Source organism: Eptatretus burgeri, chromosome 10, assembly GCF_056783735.1.
Source record: "Eptatretus burgeri isolate ZD-2024b chromosome 10, Ebu_testis_v1, whole genome shotgun sequence".
In the NCBI taxonomy this organism is placed as follows: domain Eukaryota; kingdom Metazoa; phylum Chordata; class Myxini; order Myxiniformes; family Myxinidae; genus Eptatretus; species Eptatretus burgeri.
This window is the reverse complement of record NC_140970.1, coordinates 61,980,169-61,998,743: the sequence shown is the minus strand read 5'-3', so window position 1 is coordinate 61,998,743 and position 18,575 is coordinate 61,980,169. Positions and strand designations below refer to the sequence as shown.

The 18,575-nt window shown below is 44.5% G+C and overlaps 1 protein-coding gene across 2 annotated transcripts in view; it reads right to left on the bottom strand.

Annotated features, from left to right (window-relative positions):
- FAT4 (FAT atypical cadherin 4) overlaps positions 1-18,575 on the bottom strand; it is a 359,998-nt gene that overhangs the window by 27,832 nt on the left and 313,591 nt on the right. For both annotated transcript variants that reach the window (XM_085898643.1, XM_085898642.1), the window contains exon 13: positions 6,734-7,407. In XM_085898643.1, coding sequence (XP_085754769.1) covers positions 6,734-7,407 — 674 coding nt within the window. The remainder of the gene's footprint in view (positions 1-6,733; positions 7,408-18,575) is intronic.

Below are 18,575 nucleotides of genomic sequence, written 5' to 3'. Positions count from 1 at the left end.
CTGTTTGTGCATGTCTTGCATGAATGAGAACACAACAGATATATTGGGGATGAATAAAGATCAAGGCAGAAGAAAGTCTTGCAACAATTACACTACCGGTCAAAAGTTTTAAAACACCCCCATTTTTCCAGTTTTTACTGAAATCTAAGCATTTCAAGTCCAATGAATAACCTGAAATGGAACAAAGCCAAGTGGTAAACTGCTCGAGGTTAAAAAGAAAGGTGAGGTTACCAAAAACTGAAAAATAAAGAAAATTTCCGAGTTGTTAAAAAGAGATTTGTTCCCTTTTCAGGGAACAAATAATGGGTACGCAACTGCAGCTGTTCTGCAGCAATGGAAGTAAATAAATCCTTAAAGGTTGATGCAAACAATTCCTGCAGGTGTCCCAACTTTTGTTGATTAGTTACAAACCCTCTGTCTGTATAAAAGCAGTGTTGGAACAGACTGTGTTGTTACACCCTCTGAATAATTATTTGGACAATATTGCACTGCAGGAAGTAGAATATTGTTATCATAATGGTGAGAAAAAAACAATCAACAAAGGAAGACAGACAGACCATTATCACCCTTAAAAGTGTAAGTCTTTCCTTTGGAGAAATTGCAAAGGAAGCCAAGGTGTCGGTGAGTACAGTTTCCTCCACCATGGAAAGGCACTTGGAAACTGGAGGAAACTCTGACAGGAAGAGGTCTGGCAGACCCAAAGCCACAACACAATCAGAAGACAAGTTTCTGAGAGTCAACAGCTTGCGTGATTGGCGGCTCACAGGACAACAGCTTCAAGCACAGCTTAACATTGGTCGAAGTAAGGAAGTCTCAGTTTCAACTGTGAAGAGAAGACTTCGAGCTGCAGGTTTGACAGGTCGAGTGGCAGTGAGAAAGCCATTGCTAAGATGGCAAAATAAGAAAAAGAGGATTGCCTGGGCCATGAAGCACCATCAGTGGATGACTGAAAACTGGAAGGTCTCATGAACCAATGAATCAAAATTTGAAATCTTTGGTTCATCACGCAGAGCTTTTGTGCACCGTCGAGTAGGCGAAAGGATGGTTCCTCAGTGTTTGACACCAACTGTCAAACATGGAGGAGGAAGCATGATGATCTGGGGTTCTTTTGCTGGATCCAGAGTCAGCGGCTTGCACAGAGTGGCTGGAACCCTGAACCAAAAGGGCAACCACAGCATTTTGCAGTACCATGCAATACCCTCTGGTCTAGGCCTAGTTGGTCAGGGGTTCGTCCTACAGCAAGATACCGACCCAAAACATACCTCCAGGCTATGTCAGAACTACCTTCGAAGAAAATAACAAGACGGTAGGCTTCAAATCATGGAATGGCCAGCACAGTCTCCAGACTTAAACTCCATCGAGCTGGTTTGGGATGAACTGGACAGAAGGGTGAAAGCAAAGCAACCGACAATTGCAACATATTTTTGGGAACTTCAGCAACAGTGTTGGGAAGAACTTTCCGAACAATATTTGATTTCTATTGCAGAAAGAATGCCAGGAGTATGTTCGGCTGTTATATCTGCAAAAGGTAGTTACTTTGATGAGTCAAAAATTTAGATTAAATTTTGTTCAAAAAATGATTCCAATATTTCTTTTTTTATCTGCAACTGTTTATTTGTTCTATTCTTTAATTTCAGAGAACATTGAAACATTAAACTGCTTAAATTTCAATAAAAACTGGAAAAATGGGGGTGTTCGAAAACTTTAGACCGGTAGTGTAGATGTAGAAGTCATGTCATAAAACAATGTCTGCTGTGATATAAGCATGCACTATCTCTGCACACAGGCACAAAAGGAATATTTGATAAGCACACATTTCAGGCCAATTCATCACCAATAGCTGCAGCTCCCCCTATGAACAGCAGATCGGTTTACTCTTGAAAAGCAAAATGATAATATGACTGTGAGAAAGCTTACTGCAGGAGAAAACGCCTGGTTACCTCTGCTACTGAAGGTGGACGGAAGTTATGCATTCACCCCTGTTTGTCTATCTGTTTATCTGTCTGTGAGTAGGAGATCTCAAAAGGTTATGGACAGATTTGGACGAAACTTGACGCACATGTTGGGTGTGAAACAAGGACAAATTGATTAGATTTTGGTGAGATCTGGATCTGGATTGTAGAAGTTTTGAAGTGATTCTTCACAATTGAGAATTAGTGCCAACAACGATATACAGTGCTTTCAGAAAGTATTCACACCCCTCGACTTTTGTCACATTTTGTTGTGTTACAGCCTGAATTTAAAATTGATTAAATGTTTAATTTTTTTTGTCACCGATCTAAACAAAATATCCCAAAAATGACAAAGTGAAAACATGTTTTTAGAAATGTTTACAAATTGATTAAAAATGAAAAGCTGAATTGTCTTGCATCAATAAGTATTTAACCCCTTTGCTGTGACACTCCAAATTGAGCTCAGATGCACATCCAATTTCCTTTGATCATCCTTGAGATGTCTCTACAACTTGAGTGGAGTCCAGCTGTGGCCACTTCAATTGATTGGACATGATTTGGGTAGAAACACACATATATATATATATATATATATATATATATATATATATATATATATATATATATATATATATATATATATTGTTGCGGTTGAGGAAATTCGCAAACCACCATTCAGGTCCCGTAGGTGAGATATCTCTGTATGTACATGTGTAGTTAGCCCCAAACCCGTTGCTTAGCGGGAATAAATGTGATTCATTCGGGCTGCGACCCTTTAAGATAGCCGTTTTTCTGTTCTATCTTTATTTTGAACCAACCACGTCTCAACCGCCATCACACAACAACCACCAACCACAACGCCGCTTCACAACAACAACAACAACAACAACAACAACAACAACAACAACAATGCCAACAGCCACGACCTTTACCTTCACAACTCGCTCCCGCAAACATCGCATCACCGCCATTCCAAACGTCACCATGGCCATGGACCACCACTTTAAACCCTCCACCACCTTCGCCTCTCCTTCTGCGGCCATTCCCGCACCGCTTGTGGGCACCGAGCGTCAGGCTGTCCTGGCCTCGTGCGGGACGCGCGCCGAGCCGCGGGTGCAAAGTGCGGCCTTTCCGAGGAGAAGTCGGATCAGGAATGATACACGCCCACTTCTGATCCGTCCAATCAGCAAGCGCAGGGCGGTTTGGCCCCGCCTCCAGGCGCGTCAGAGTAGAATCGATATATGCAAGTTCGAGGATCAGGGGAGACTCACGCCCCTTTTTCTCCGTCCAATGGGCGAGCGTGGCTCCACCCCCGAGCTCGTTCTGATCCAGAAATTTGCATATGGGTTCTCCTGCCGGACTATAAAGCGCCGAGCGCGGGGCGAATTTAGTCAGTTGGAGGCAGTCAGTTTTGAGAAGAGTCAAGGGAGTTTGAGAAGAGTCAAGTCGGGTCTGGAGAGGAGAAGTCTGTCAGAGCTCGTAGTCTGTCGGGGTTCGGAGTCTGTCGGGGAGCTGCAGAGAGAGGAAGCCTGGAGCGCGGTCGAGGTGATTTGCTGCGGTCGGCTGAGGAGAATTGCGGAGGGGACCGGATAGCTCGGGTCCGAGGCAAGGAAGACGGCGGTCGGCGACGAGCTCGCAGTGGAGTCGCTCGTCGCGGGACCCAAGCAAGCCAGCTATCCTCTTTCCCCAGAGCATCAACAATTCCCCCCTTTTTCCCCCCCGCGCTGAGATAGTGCGAAAAGGGGGGCCCCGTTCCCACCCCACTCCAAGCAGTGCCAACGAAACCCGCGAAGGAGCGCGGAGTCGGGGCACCGCCGCGCCGCCACATTTGCGGCTCATCACAAGATACGGGTAGGATCCACCCGGTCTCGCGGCCCACAGGCCCCGTCTGTCCCCTTGTCTTTGAGGGTGGCCCTTTTCTTTTGCTTCTGAGTAAATGTGTTGTCGGCGCCGTCTGTAAAGTAAAACTGTGTAAGTGTTGCCGTTTGCACGCGTAGTCGGTCGTAGATCTGCATTGTTGTGTTTCTTTTGTAGCATCTGCTTTTGGTGCATAATTGTTGTAATTGTATATGTGTGCTCTCTGTGTGCCGCGGAATAAATGTGCATAATGTTGAACTGTTTTTCCCGTTTCGCTTCGTCTTTTCTTTAATTGAATCTCCATCTTGCTTCACGTAAAGGGTTGGTAGTGGGCTTAATACGCCCGATAATTAATCGGAACCGTCGAGGCCGACGATAACACCGCTCGGTTATCCCGCTAGTACGGAACGGGTCGCTTAAGTGGCCCGTGTCCGGAGTCGACCTGCGGCGAGGTGCGATCGCCCGGTCTACCCTCCGCGTGGGTACTTAGGTAGGTCAAGTTTGGCGAACAACCCTATCCCACGCTGGGGGCCGATTGGCACGATCGTGGTGAGGCCTAAAGGCCAACCCGTGACTAGCTCCCGGCGTTAGTCCGAGAGGGTCACGACAGAATTGTCCGTCCGGTGGGCGACGTGCCGCGATTCGAGTTACGTGGCCGCTCGCACGCCGGCGGGTGCGAATTCGCAACAATATATATATATATATATATATAATATATATATATATATATAAGATCCAAAAGTTGACAGTGCACGTCAGAGCAGAAACTCTACCATGAAGTCCAAGGAACTGTCCATAGAACTCTGAGAAAGAATTGTGACGAGGCATAGATCTGGGGAAGGGTATCAAACAATTTCTCGAGTGTTGAAAGTTCCCAAGAGCACAGTGAGCTGCATCATTAGGAAATGGAAAGAATATGGAACTACCCAGACTCTTGCTAGAGCTGGACGTCCGACCAAACTGAGCAACTGGGCAAGAAGGATCTTGGTCAAGAAGGAGCAGGTCAACCAAGAACCAAATGACTACTCTGATAGAACTACAGAGTTCCTTGGCTGAGATGGGGGAACTTGCCAGGACAAGTCTCTGCAGGACTTCACAAATCTAGGCTTCATGGGAGAGTGGCGAGACAGAAGCCACTCCTGAGAAAAAGGCACAAGACAGCATGCCTGGAGTTTACAAAAAGTCACATGAAACACTCTGAGAGCATGAAGCAAAAGATTTTGTGGTCAAATGAGACGAAAATTGAACTCTATGGCCTGAATGCAAATCGCTACATCTGGCAGAAACCGAGCACAGCTCGTGACCCATCTAACAGCATCCCTACCATGAGGCATGGTGGTCACAGCGTCATGCTATGGGGATGCTTTTCAGTGGCAGGGATTGGGAGACTTGTAAGGATAGAGGAAACAATGAACGGAGCCATATACAGGCAAATTCTTGAGAAGAACCTGCTTCAGAGTACCAAACATCCTTAGACTGCGGTGAAGATTTATGCTCCAACAGGACAATTACCCCAGGCTACAGCTAAAGCAACAATGGAAACAGATAGAAAGACTGGCAGTGCAAGACCTGAGGGTGTGTTGGGATGTGTAATGACCAAGTAAATTTTGCAAATATGTGGGACTGGTGCTATGTAAGATCTTTAAAACCAAATGTAAAATATTAAACTCGATTCGCTATTTCACTGGCAACCAGTGCAAGGAAGCCAGCGCAGGAGTGATTTGCTCTATTTTTTTAGTTTTGGTTAAAACCTGTGCAGCACTATTCTGAATATATTGCAGCTTTTGAAGGGATTTAGCAGTTCGACCAATAAAGAGCGAGTTACATCAGCTTCTCTTCTCTTCTCTACATCAGGCTTCTCTACATCAGGCATCTTTAAGGAAGATCTCAATCTGGAAATGTTTCTGAAGTGGAAAAATGAAGTTTGACAAACTCTCTTGATGTGGGCTTCAAAAGACAGAAACGGATTGAATGCAACGCCTAGATTAGTGACCAAGGAGGAAAGTGGAATAACTAACCCATTGATTACAATATGGTTATTGCCAATTTTTTTTAGTCTGATGAGTACCAATACATGTAGCCTCAGTTTTGCTGCCATTGAGTTGCAGAAAGTTAGCATCCATCCTTGCCCTTACCTCATCTAAACAGTTGTTCACCTGGGAAATTACAAGATGGGTATCGGGTAAGGTTTGCAAGTAGACCCGAGTGTCATCAGCAGAACAATGGAAACTGATATCATGCTTCCTGAATAAGTGACCAAGGGGGAGCAGGTAAATTCCAAATAAAACAATGGGTCCCAAAATTGACCCCTGTGGAATGCCAAATATAACAGGACAGATGTTGGATATACAAGATGGCATGATATCGCAAAAACTTATGGACTGGTTACGACAAAAGTTGGTCGATGGTGACAATAACATCACACAATATCTCAAAAAGTTGTGGACTGGTTATGACAAAAATTGGTAGATGTTGACAAGAACAAGAACAGTCGGTGACGAGAACAAGTCAAGAACAAGTCAATTACAATAACAAGCCGATTCGATTTTGGTTCAGGTCCGGATGAAGATCTGGCCTGTAAGTGGGATACAAAATGTAAACTGTTTGGCCTGGCAAAGGTATGTGCTCCACCGAGTGCTGTTCTAGTTCTTGCATGTTTTTCACACATTTGAAAGTGACAAATATTCCCTTCGATCACCTTTATTTAATGTATCTTCATGTCAGACAGCCTATGGCCCAATGCTACCCCATACTTGTTTTGCATAATAACATTGTTACCGGCAATAGTAACCCCTCATTAATGTGTTGAATCGACAATTTTGGTGCTGGCTGGAGTTGTACAAGACATCATGCAATTAAGCTAACTCAAAAATGAGCAAACAGGAAGAAGAACCATTTCACACCGTATATGTAATAGATCTCACCTGGCCATTTTGACCAGCATCTGGGTCGGTCGCCTGAACCCGAGCAACCTCAGCCAATGGACCTGCATTCTCCGCTGCTTCGGACTCGCAGTAAAGCTGCTGAAAATCTGGAGCATTGTCATTGATGTCTTCAATATCCACAGTTATGGGTATGTAGCGGGAATACGGTGGGAAGCCCGAATCACGTGCCTCAACCAAAAGTTCAAACATCTCAATCATCTCTCGGTCTAATGGTCTAGCAACTGAAATGGTACCTGTGCGAGGGTCAATGCTGAAAGCATTTTGTGGGTTTCCCCCAGCTGCCAAGCCATAAGTCACTGGACCTCGTCTGTGGCTAGAGGCTGTGACGGTTGTCACAATGGTTCCTGGTGCTACGTCCTCCCGAAGAGAGAAGGCCCGAGGCCCATGAAAGCCTGAAGGCCTGGGAAAGTCAGTCGGCTTTCGCATTCGGACAGTTAGTGTGGTCCTGGCTCGGCGCGGCGGAGAGGCGCCATCTGAGGCTGCCACGACAAAAGTTTGTCCATCGTGGCTTGAATGTAAATGCCGAGCTGCTGTTAGTGCCCCGTGACGGGAATTTATTGCAAAAGCTGGGTTTGACCCTTCCAACGAGAATGCAAGTACACCATTTAGACCTTCATCGGGGTCATGGGCGGTCACAGCAAATAGAACATCACCTGTAAGACATGAACAAACAATGTTTTGTCAGAATTACTGCAAACTTTATGTCGTCATGATAGAGTATCCATTGAGTAATAACTTTCAATGAAGGAACAACCTTCCTCTGATGAATAATGACCATTTCACGAATAAATAAATAAAAATTTGAAGGAAGAATGGGAGCCAAAGCTGGAGGATTTTGAGAGGATAAATTGGAGTTTGATACTTTGTGCCTGGCATGTATGTATGGGGTCAAAAAAATATGATGGATTATGAGTGATTCTGTGGTCAGTCAGAAATAAGAACATTGCACAGCAGTGACATATCTTTACATACTTATTTTAAAACAATTTGTAACTATTGAACAGAACTAATGACTTACTGTACATCAAAACTTTTTTATATACCGTGACCATAGTGGGTCTTCAACACCATCGTGGAGCCAGTGATGAGAGACGAGGTCTCTGTGTCCAAATGGGTAAATTTGGACACAAATCAGGTCAGGTATGGAAGCATGTGCTGGAGAAGCGCGTCGCTGCATCTACTTTCCGGCGGTACTCCAGGGACCTCCATCTGGTCATCCCCCAGTCGGCAGATGCATGGCCCATCCCCATCTCCTTGAGATTCTGATCAACCTGCTGCAACCACAAAGCACGTGGTTGGCCCAATGGCCTCCACCACTCACGAGGCTCCCTCGCTGAGAGAATCTGGTGAAGAGGATCAGTGTCAGGAAAACGAGCCACGTGTCCATACAGCAGCAGCTGATGCCCACAGACCATGCAGGTAACAAATCTCATTTGAGCCTCTCTCAGCAACCGCTTGTTGGACACAAAGTCTGACCAGCTACAGCCAAGGTTTCTCCGAAGAGACCTGGTACCAAAGGAATTAACTCTCCGTCTCAGATCCCTGGTCATAGTCCAAGTCACGTCCGAAGAGCAAGACTGGAAGCACCAAGGACCTGAAGACTTAAGACTTTCGTCCTCCTACACAGGTACCGGCAGCGCCACACCCCATGATCCAGTGAATCCATGACTCCCCAGGCCCGACCCAGAGGTCTATGGATCTCTGGCTCACAGCCAGCAGAGACGTGACTCTCACTGCCAAGAAAAGTGAATTTCTCCGTGACCTCAACATCCTAACAACAAACAGGTACAGACAAGACAGCAGCATCCAATATGTCAATGAAAGCCTGGATCTTAGGTTTGATCTACAAAACCCATAATCCCAGTGGCTCCGGCTCCTCATTCAGCACCTCAAGGGCCCCCAAAGGATATCTAAAGTCTCCGCAAAGATGACTGCATCATCTGCGAAATCAAGGTCAGAGATCCTGACATTATCAAACGATGCACCGCAGCTTGATCTCTCCGACATCCTCCCTATAATCCAGTCCATATAAGTGCTGAAAAGTGTGGGGGCCAGTACACACCCCAAACAAACTCCAGTAACAACTGGAAATATGTCTGAGATTGTATCACCACATCTCACAGCAATCTCACTACCAGAGTACAGTTCAGACATCAGATTGATCAGCTTTGGTGGCACCCCACAAAAACCAAGAATCCTCCAGAGGGCATCCCGATTCACTGAATCAAAAGCTTTGCAGTGATCAACATTGACTGCAAACAAGCAGCCCCTGCCAAAACTCTCATCTGCGTTCGGTAAGGACCTGAAGAGCAAGGATACGGTCAATCGTTGACCTCTTTGGTGTAAAGCCTGACTGCTCTGGGTGCTGGTGCTCAAGCAGATGGTGACGAACCCTATCAAGAATTATCCGATCAAAGAACTTGCCTGGCAGTGAGAGCAGCATCACCCCTCGGTAGTTGTTGCAGTCCTGGGGATCATCCTTTCCTTCCAGAGAGGGATAACAAGGCCCCTCTTCCAGTCAGTTGAGATGATGCCTGTGTTCCAGGCAGAGCACAAAACTGCATGCAACGACACGAGTACAGCATGTCCACCAGTCTTGAGAAGTTCTGCATGGATGCAACAGATCCCAGGAGCTTTACGCCCATTTCATCCGGTTCACCACAGCCTGTGTTTCCTCAAATGAAGGAGGATCACAGTTGACTGTCGGGTCAGCATTAAGGATAGTTACACCACTGAAACCCAAATCAACACATGGTTAGCCTGGTACACAGCTGATCAAAGTAACCGGCCCAGCGGACCTTCACTTCAGACTCCTCTGTCAAGAACCCATCACCATCCGCTTGAACTGCAGTACACCGAGGGATGGGCTTGGATGAACGCAATGCACAAATTCCCCTATAAGCAGGATGAGAATCACTTAACCACAGGTGATGCTCTACCCCCTCACAGATTCCTCACACATAGGCCTCCTTGTCCACCATCAGCGCACGTACAGTTTTACGCCTCAGCTAACTGAACAGCTGAGCTCTGCCATTGAGCCTGGCCCTGTGTCTGGTCAATACTATCCAGTGTCCCTTGAGAGAAAAAATTCTTCTTCACTCTACGGTGAATTCCAAGACATCCATTGGCAACATCAAGGATGGTGGTCTTGAAGGCACTCCACAACTCTTCAGGATTCCCTAAGCTCAACAAATCCCCACTCAATCTGATCGCAAACTCCTCAGCTTCCCTCTCATCCTTGAGCTTGCCAACTTCCAACCTTGGCTGGGATGGTACCATTCTCCCGGATTTAAGCTGAAACTTCAGCATTGCTACCACAAGCCTGCAGTTAGTATTGAGGAACTAGGCACTCCGGTAGACCCTGCAATTCAGGATCATCCTCCAGCGACCATCAACGAACACATGGTGAATCTCCTTTGCCACAAAACCAGCATTGGAATACCAAGTCAACCGATAAGCCTGTGGACCCTGAAACCATGAACCAGCCACCCTAAGTCCATGACGTCTTGCAAAGTCAAGGAACTAAGTGCTATTCTGGTTCACAGTTCCAGACCCATGGGGACCAACATATGTGTCATAACCATCACTCTCAGTTTCAGTTGATGCAATGAAATCCCCCAAGACTAGAGGAGTATATCACCTGGGGCACTGATCAACCAAAGACACCAGCATGGCATGGAATGCGTCCTTCACAGTGAGATCACTCGCCTCAGTCAGCGCATAAACAGAGACCAGGGAAAGGACACCCAAGGAGTGACGAATCCTTATTCTCATCATACGCTCGTTGACCGGTGTTACCTGAATTATCATTGGAGTCAGCTTATTGGACACAGCTACAAATCCTTGGGAATGGTAACCATCAGAGTGACCAGACTAATAGTATGTGGAACCACCCACCATGATCTCGCCACTATCCAGTCTCCAAATCTCAGGTAGTGCTGCAATACCGATATTCAAATGCTTGAGCTTAGATGATAACAGAGACAGGTGATCATCCTCTCTTAGGAATAGGACATTCCAGGCACCTACTCAAAGGAACCACCTCAGTTTAACCAAAGGAGACCATCGTCTGGTGGACAACACCTCAGCACCACCCTGACACACACTACCACAATCCAACCCAGGAAGGTTACACCATGTTTTTCCTCCTATCATAAAAGGGTGCGAGTCCCGAAGGCTTCGCCCTAATCCCGTCATCTGGTGAGCTGCCCTGAGAAGGGAAGCTGCACAGGAGGTACTCCCACGGAGTGGGTTTTCAGTTTTCTTTGTGTTTTTGTGTGTTTTATGGAGTGATGGATTTCGTGATTGCTGGAGTGCAAATCCTGCCACCAACCTCCTAAAAAAAACCAACCCAACTGCAGGAGGACGTCTGCAGACACAGTTGGGCACTAGAAATGGATGTCCATAGGCTCACAAGGAGCTCCTCCACCCTTTGACAGGTTTTGCATTAATCCTGCTGGATGCCCACCTCCATACACCCTCCTCACCAGAAAACCTGATGGGGGAGATTGGTTGCACGCCGACAACCCGACCATGAAACACGTTAGTATAGGTTTACATGGTACTTGCACAGCAAGGATATCTCAAGGAGATGAGGATGGGCCAGGCATCTTCCTGGGGGATGGCCAGATGGAGGCCTCTGGAATATTGGTGGAAAGTGGATGCAGCGATGTGATGCTCCGGCACCTGCTCCCATACCTGACCTGACCTGACCTGACCTTCGGCATGACAGGGTAAGCCTGTGAGATTTTCCAAGATTGAAGGACAGGCTCCATTTATCAGATCACACCTCGTAGATTCGAGATCAGGAAATAGTGACAAATGCTGACTGCATATCAGTGGGATGGGGATACTGACGTGGGACACAATGTGGACTCCTCTGCAAAACGGAAAAGAGCGTTTTCTGGAGCATTGGAGAGGTCGTTAATATAGATGTGGAACAAGAGTGGGCCCATAACACTGCCTTGGGGAACTCCATCCTCTACTGGGAGAGGGGAGGAGAGGGTTCCATTGATGGCAACATGTTGACTGTGCAAGCAGAGGAGGTGTGGACTATTTAAGGGAAAAAAAGGAACCTTTATTGGTTTCTGCGATCTAAAGAAGGCATTTTCAGGAGTTAATTACTGATAGAAAGAGAATTCGTTTGTTAATTCTTTTCTCATTCAATAGAATCTCAAATACATTAATGTGAGGTTCAATGGCGAAACGCATGACTGTGTGTGCTTCATTACATTCTGATTGTATAATTCGAAAATTGTACTTATAATAATCAAAGACAATTGATTTCAAGACATTTTCTGAACATATTTTGTGTTGTACATGTGCTTTTTTATGTTTGGCAATAAAAGATGCACTAAGATATCTGAAGCTAGCATTTTACTCCATAACAACTCACGTTGAGGGTTGGCAAACTTGAGCTGCTTACAAAGTGTGGACTAGCGAGAATGAGCAGAATCGGAATCGAACCCACACTTGCCGGTGAAGGAATATTTAACCCTTTGATCAAACATTCGGCTCAAGAAAAATTATGCAGAAAAAAACAATGGATTTTGTAAAAAGTTTTCTTTCAACAATTACATGAGACACAAGAAGAGCCGTAGGTGATGCAAATTGAATGACCCAGCAAATGTTGACATATGGCCAACAGAAGACAATGTAAGGAGTCAGGTGATCAAAAGGATGGAATATCGTAGCATCAGCAAAACCTTTAAGATCCCCATGAGAAAACCAAATGATGTTTTTATATTATTCTTGCACCATTTTACAAATTCGCTGTTTTCTTTAGACCGACTTCTGAATGTACTCGGGTTCACCTTTGGGCCAACATAAACATGCATGACAAACTGGCTACGATGCACTTATGTCGAGTTAAGCATGTTAAAAGAGCATGGAATTTGTCAAGCAGCTCATTTCCTTTCCAGATTTGTGTTTGCAGATAAAGGTCCTCTCATTTTCTCACTTTTTGCAACTTGGCCATCCTATTGAAGTTATTTCCAATTAGGTACACCCATTCCCTCCTTGAGCCCAGGAGATCTGGGTCAGGACTTGTTTTGAAAAATCCATACGCATGTGGCTGCTGAAACAAAATATGGCCCAACTCTGTAAACAAGCGTTGCGGAAGATTATTGAGATTAATGAAGTCAAAGAACATTGCATTCAGAAGTGACAGAGTCCAGACAGAAAAAGAGAAGTGATGCTGCTAAAAAAAAAACAAAAAAAAACATAATTAATAAGAAACCTAATGACCGAGGACAGCTCAGAGATAGCACATTTGTCTTTGAGCTGTCTAGTCTGGGTTTGATTCTTGACCTGACCTTAAACTGTGATCTTGGTACTTTGCAGACAATGAAGACGTTGCATCAATCAGTCCACCATCCTTCAGATGGACCTTATGCCAGGTGTCTTGTGTGCTTTCATTCACTGCTGGCATGACCTACCCCGCAGTACATTTATGAAATGAGTTGATCGTAACATACTGATACTGTGGTTTAATTCCAAATTCCTGCCAGAACATAGCCCAGAGAGGAGATGGGCACTGCTCAGCCTATTTGCCACTTGCAGCTCCAGACATGGTGCTCCAACAATCTTCAAGGTAATGGGACAAATCAGCTGAGAGGAAGTGACGTTCTATAAAAATTACACCTCAACATATATACATAGATACATACATACACTTAGCAATGCCAGTAATAAAAATACCAACAAAAAGGTGTTTTAAAAAAACATTGCTTCATCAACCTACTTCGTGTAGATACGTTTAACAATCAAATATATTCCGGTATGTGTGATGTTCCAGTTGACGTGTCACAAAACCACTTTATATTTTGAAAACCATGTGAACATGTCTGTGTTATTACAGACATGTAATTCACAGAACCGATTTGATGAATGCATCGCAAACACATCCCACATTACAATCGCACGCTTGTTTGGGCCAAGAAACCATTTTAACCTTCCACGGAGCGGTACCAATTTGATTTTCAGGAAACATCTGCTAAAATGCATGGAGGTGCGATGGTTAACATTGCACCGAGACGTTATATAATTCCAACAGGAAGACGAGCAGTCACTCATTCACCCAAATGTCAGGGTCACCCTCATCCTTTATTTTAATTTATTTTGTCAGCACGGTGCCAGATGAGGGACATGAAAAATAAGGCTCTAATTGAAATAAACTACCAGAGATGAAATTCTATCGCTTACACGACACTGGCTATGTATTAAGCCAATTTCCTCGCATGCTGTATCTGTGAGTGTTGCCATCTGGGTAGGACACACTCCAATTTCAAAGGCACAGCATATATGCAGTTCAACTGATATGATCATACAGCTGGGAATTTGACATCTGCCTTGAAATAGTGAGGCACACCCGTCACGCAATGATCTCTTTAGCTGCATGGAGTCTAAGAACTCCGCAAGAATCATGACCAGGGTTCTTCCGAGGGAAGATTGTTTTCTGCCAACGGGTTGAGAAGGGAAGCCCTCCACAAATATGTAATTACAATCACAGAACAGAATGCTGCAAGAAAATGTCGCTCTTTCAAAAGAGATGTGGCAAACTGTGGAAGAAAGCATGTAGGCACGAAATGTTATACTGTATGTCTTGAAAATTACCGAACATCCGAAATTGGTGAGAAATGTTGTGACACTCAAGTGAACAACTGAATATTTGATATATGTGTATATATGTATATATATATATATATATATATATATATATATATATATATATATATATATATATATATATATATATATATATATATATATATATATATATACACACACACAAACACACTTGAGGGGTATGCTTACACATGTGTGTAAGCATACCCCGCTACCGTGCTTTCCCATTGTCTCAGGTCACTCACCTGCATTTGATTTTTTTCATTTATTTATATTTTCACTTAGTTCTGCTTTCTGATGGTTCTGTGATTTTTCCTTGTGTATCTGCTTTGGTGTGCATTGGCAAACAAAGATTGTCCATTGGGTTCCCCCATTGTCTCGGGTCGCTTTCCTGCATTTTTCAATTTTTTTTTCATTTATTTCTATTTTCATTTATGGATGTTGTCTGAAGGTTCTGTGATTTTTTCCCAGTGTACCAGCTTCGATGTCCATCAGCATGCAAAATTTCAACTGTCACCTGGAAGGTACCGATCTTTAATATCAGTCAGTGGTGAGAAAGATATATATATATATATATATATATATATATATATATATATATATATATATATATATATATATATATATATATATCGAATTTTTTGTTTGTTTGTTTTAAAGAAGAAGGCGCTTCAAACCAAAAGTAAAAACTCGATCGACTCCGCTAATTTAAGCAAAAAAGCGAGAGCAGACCCAGTCTCAGGCAACGTTTTGCCAGCTTCATCAGACACAATAGACCCCGGGCCTGAGCAGGTGACTGGTTTTAAAAATGTGTAATCCCAACCGCCCCAATCTTACAGCAAAAAAATATATATTGTTGCGGTTATGGAAATTCACTGAACACCATTCAGGGTCCTTTAGCTCAGTTATCTCGGTAAGTAAGTGTTTTATAGATAGCCCTTTCCCCTAGTCTAATGGGTATTTAAATGTTCCTGCGCTGCGGTTTTTATAATGGTTGGGTTTCCCTTTTGTTTGGGGGTTGCATCACGGCCAGCGCCGCCCGGTCGCCGGCAACCGCACCGCATCGCCCTCGCCTGGATTCGCACCTCTGCCTGGCCTGTCGCGGGGTTTTCCGCTCGATTTGGCGGGTGGGAGGGGTGTGCGGGGGGCGCATGTGCAGGAGGGCGTCAGTCTGTAAAGGACTCAGAGAGCTCTGAGGAGATCGACGGGTCGGTCTGTGAGATTGACGGGAGCTCTGAGGAGATTGACGAATCCTCTGAGAGAGACAGAGCCAGACAAAGCCAGAGCCACCCAGGAGGAGAGAAGGGAGGGAGGAAGCGAAGTGAGCCGGCAGGCGCTCCTGTCGTCGTCGTCGTGGCGTTGGTGGTCACCACTGTGGCTGTTGTCTTGCTGGACTCGTCATGCTGGTCTTGGGGGTTCATCGAGCTGGTCCGAGGACGTCGTCCTGTCCTGTCTTCGTCGTCAAGGACAGGTCCAAAGTAGACCCTTACCTCCAGCTCACCTTCCCTCCAAGCTGGGGGTATTAATAAAGGCGATTGCCACCATCTCTGTCTACGTGTGCGTGTGTCTGTTTATGTGGGCCCCGTCTAGTAAGTAACAAACTGTTAAGTGCCTGTATGTACATTGCATAATAGACCTCGGCTGTAGGCTTTTGCTCGTGTCCTGTCCCATTCCCCCATTCATTGCATCTGTGCATTTAAAATAAATGTCCCCTTTGTTTAATGTCACCTGCTCGTTGCGTCCCTTCCTCACATTGACTGTCATGGAATGTTCGGGATATTAGCTGGCTTTTAAAGCCGATAAAAGTAAATCCATCCGACGGGATTTGGCGATTTATAACCGCCCGGCTTCGCATACGGAACGAGCTGCTTAAGCGGCTCGTTTTCGTGCAGGTCCCGTCGAGGTACAAACTCTTGGTAGTCTGTTTTGTGTGAATAATTAGGTACATCGACAATTCGGCGATCGACCCTGTAGCGCGGGCAGAGCATTGACAAGTTTGTGGTGTAATAAAAACACCCGTAGCTGGGTTTCGGCGTTGGTCTGGAAGCTACGACAAGATTGCGCGTTCGGTGGACGCGCCGCCTGGATTGGGCTGAAAAGGTCGTGCGCACGCTGAACGGGCGGAAATCTACAACAATATACATACATATATATATATATATATATATATATATATATATATATATATATATATATATATATATATATATATCTTCTTCTTCTTCTTCTTTCGGCTGCTCCCGTTCGGGGTTGCCACAGCGGATCATCCGTATGATCCGCATAGTGATTTGGCACATGTTTTACGCCGGATGCCCTTCCTGACACAACCCTGGTCGCCTCTTACAACACAGGGATAATATATATATATATATATATATATATATATATATATATATATATATATATATATATATATATATATATATATATATATATATATATATATATATATCCAGAACAAAGCCCTTCCAATCATATAAATGCAACACCGCTTCGCCTCCAGCCCGGATGGCTTCAGCAGGGCATACCCAAGTCTGCTTTAAAGACTACGGACTTAAGGGTCAGAAATAAAGGACAGTGGAGCCGCCGACCATAGTTTCATCATCATTATGGGTTCATCAGGACGACACACCACACAATCGCCTCACTGCTCCATCATGCTAGGAGGTTCAATACTCTTCCAGCCAAAGAAAGCTGCATAAAGAAATCCACCAAGAAAAGCTACACAAGGTAAACCCTTTGCCGTTTCACACACAACTCAAGTTCCTCTACAGCTGCAGACATTCTGGAGTATGTACAATTTTTTCAGGGCAGAAATTTGGAATTTGGCGCAGGTTAAGGCGATAGCGTGCCAGACACAGTATACCCCGGTTAAAATAGGTGTACCATATCCCTGTGTGGTAAGAGGCGACCAGGGTTGTGTCAGGAAGGGCATCCGGCGTAAAACATGTGCCAAATCACTATACGGATCATACGGATGATCCGCTGTGGCGACCTCGAACGGGAGCAGCCGAAAGAAGAAGAAGAAGAAGAAGAAGAAGAAGAAGAAGACACAGTGGGATCTTTAAGGACCACCAACTAATTCCGTCAGACAAGATGCCCAGTTTCACGTCCATCAAAGGAACGGCACACAGATTGATGAATCACCCTGCCTGTCAAACAATGGGACGACAGTTTACAGCTGGATTGGGATTCAAACCCACACAAATCAGCTTAGTTTTGTGTGTACCTACCTCCAAACCATCCTCCCAGCCTATATCTATATATCGTTGGTGTTTCGTGGAGTATTGTATCTTGATCCGTCAAACTTTTGACAGCCTCATACGAAACCCATCAAGCAATTTAATAAATTAATACACAAAACAGACCGATTCAGACTATATGTGTGGATTAGAAACTTCTTGCATGAGCTGCTTTCATGGATTTTGAAGAAACAATTACTGGCCTGTGGTTCCAAAAGGAAATACTTAGCGGTGAAAAGCGATTTCAACAACAACCAAAAAAAAAAATAATGATGATGCATTCAGGAAATGTTAGCTTGAGAACCCTTTATTTTCCTTTCCATTTCATACCTGTAATGACACGAATAATGAGTTCATTTGTTTCTTCAGCAATTTTTTTTTTTTTAAACCTGATAACGAGTTCATCGTTTCATATGGCATACGAATGAATTTAAACATGGAAGAGAGGTGAAAGAGAAATCCAGGCTTTTGTATTTCCTCATGTGCAAATGAACATGTGGCAATGTCATTAAACGTGGGCAATTTTTTTGGACAAAGTAGAGAAACCCCCCCCCCCCTCAAATCTTGAAACGGTTGGTCAATGCCATTTAATTGGCGTGCGTTTGAGTGGAATTCTGTAAAGTCTTAATTTGAACCACATGTTAGCATTTTCAAGCAATTTGTCTCACTGTTTGCCTCAAGGGCAGACAAAAGATAGTACTTTTAATCCCAAGTTGCTTTGAGAAGATGAGAAAATGCAATTGCCACTGCAGCTGTTTGTTGTTTCAGCTTCAGAGAAATGGGAATTGCAACAATTTTCCTTCTTGTGACCAGTTACCGGCCTTTCATATTTCAGGGAAATTGCATTAATAATACGTGTGAGAAATGGCGAAATCGATAGCGAGAGGTTGGGCTGGAAGGAAGGGATCTCTTACAATTTTTGTCCACATACTACTCACATGTAGATGACCCCT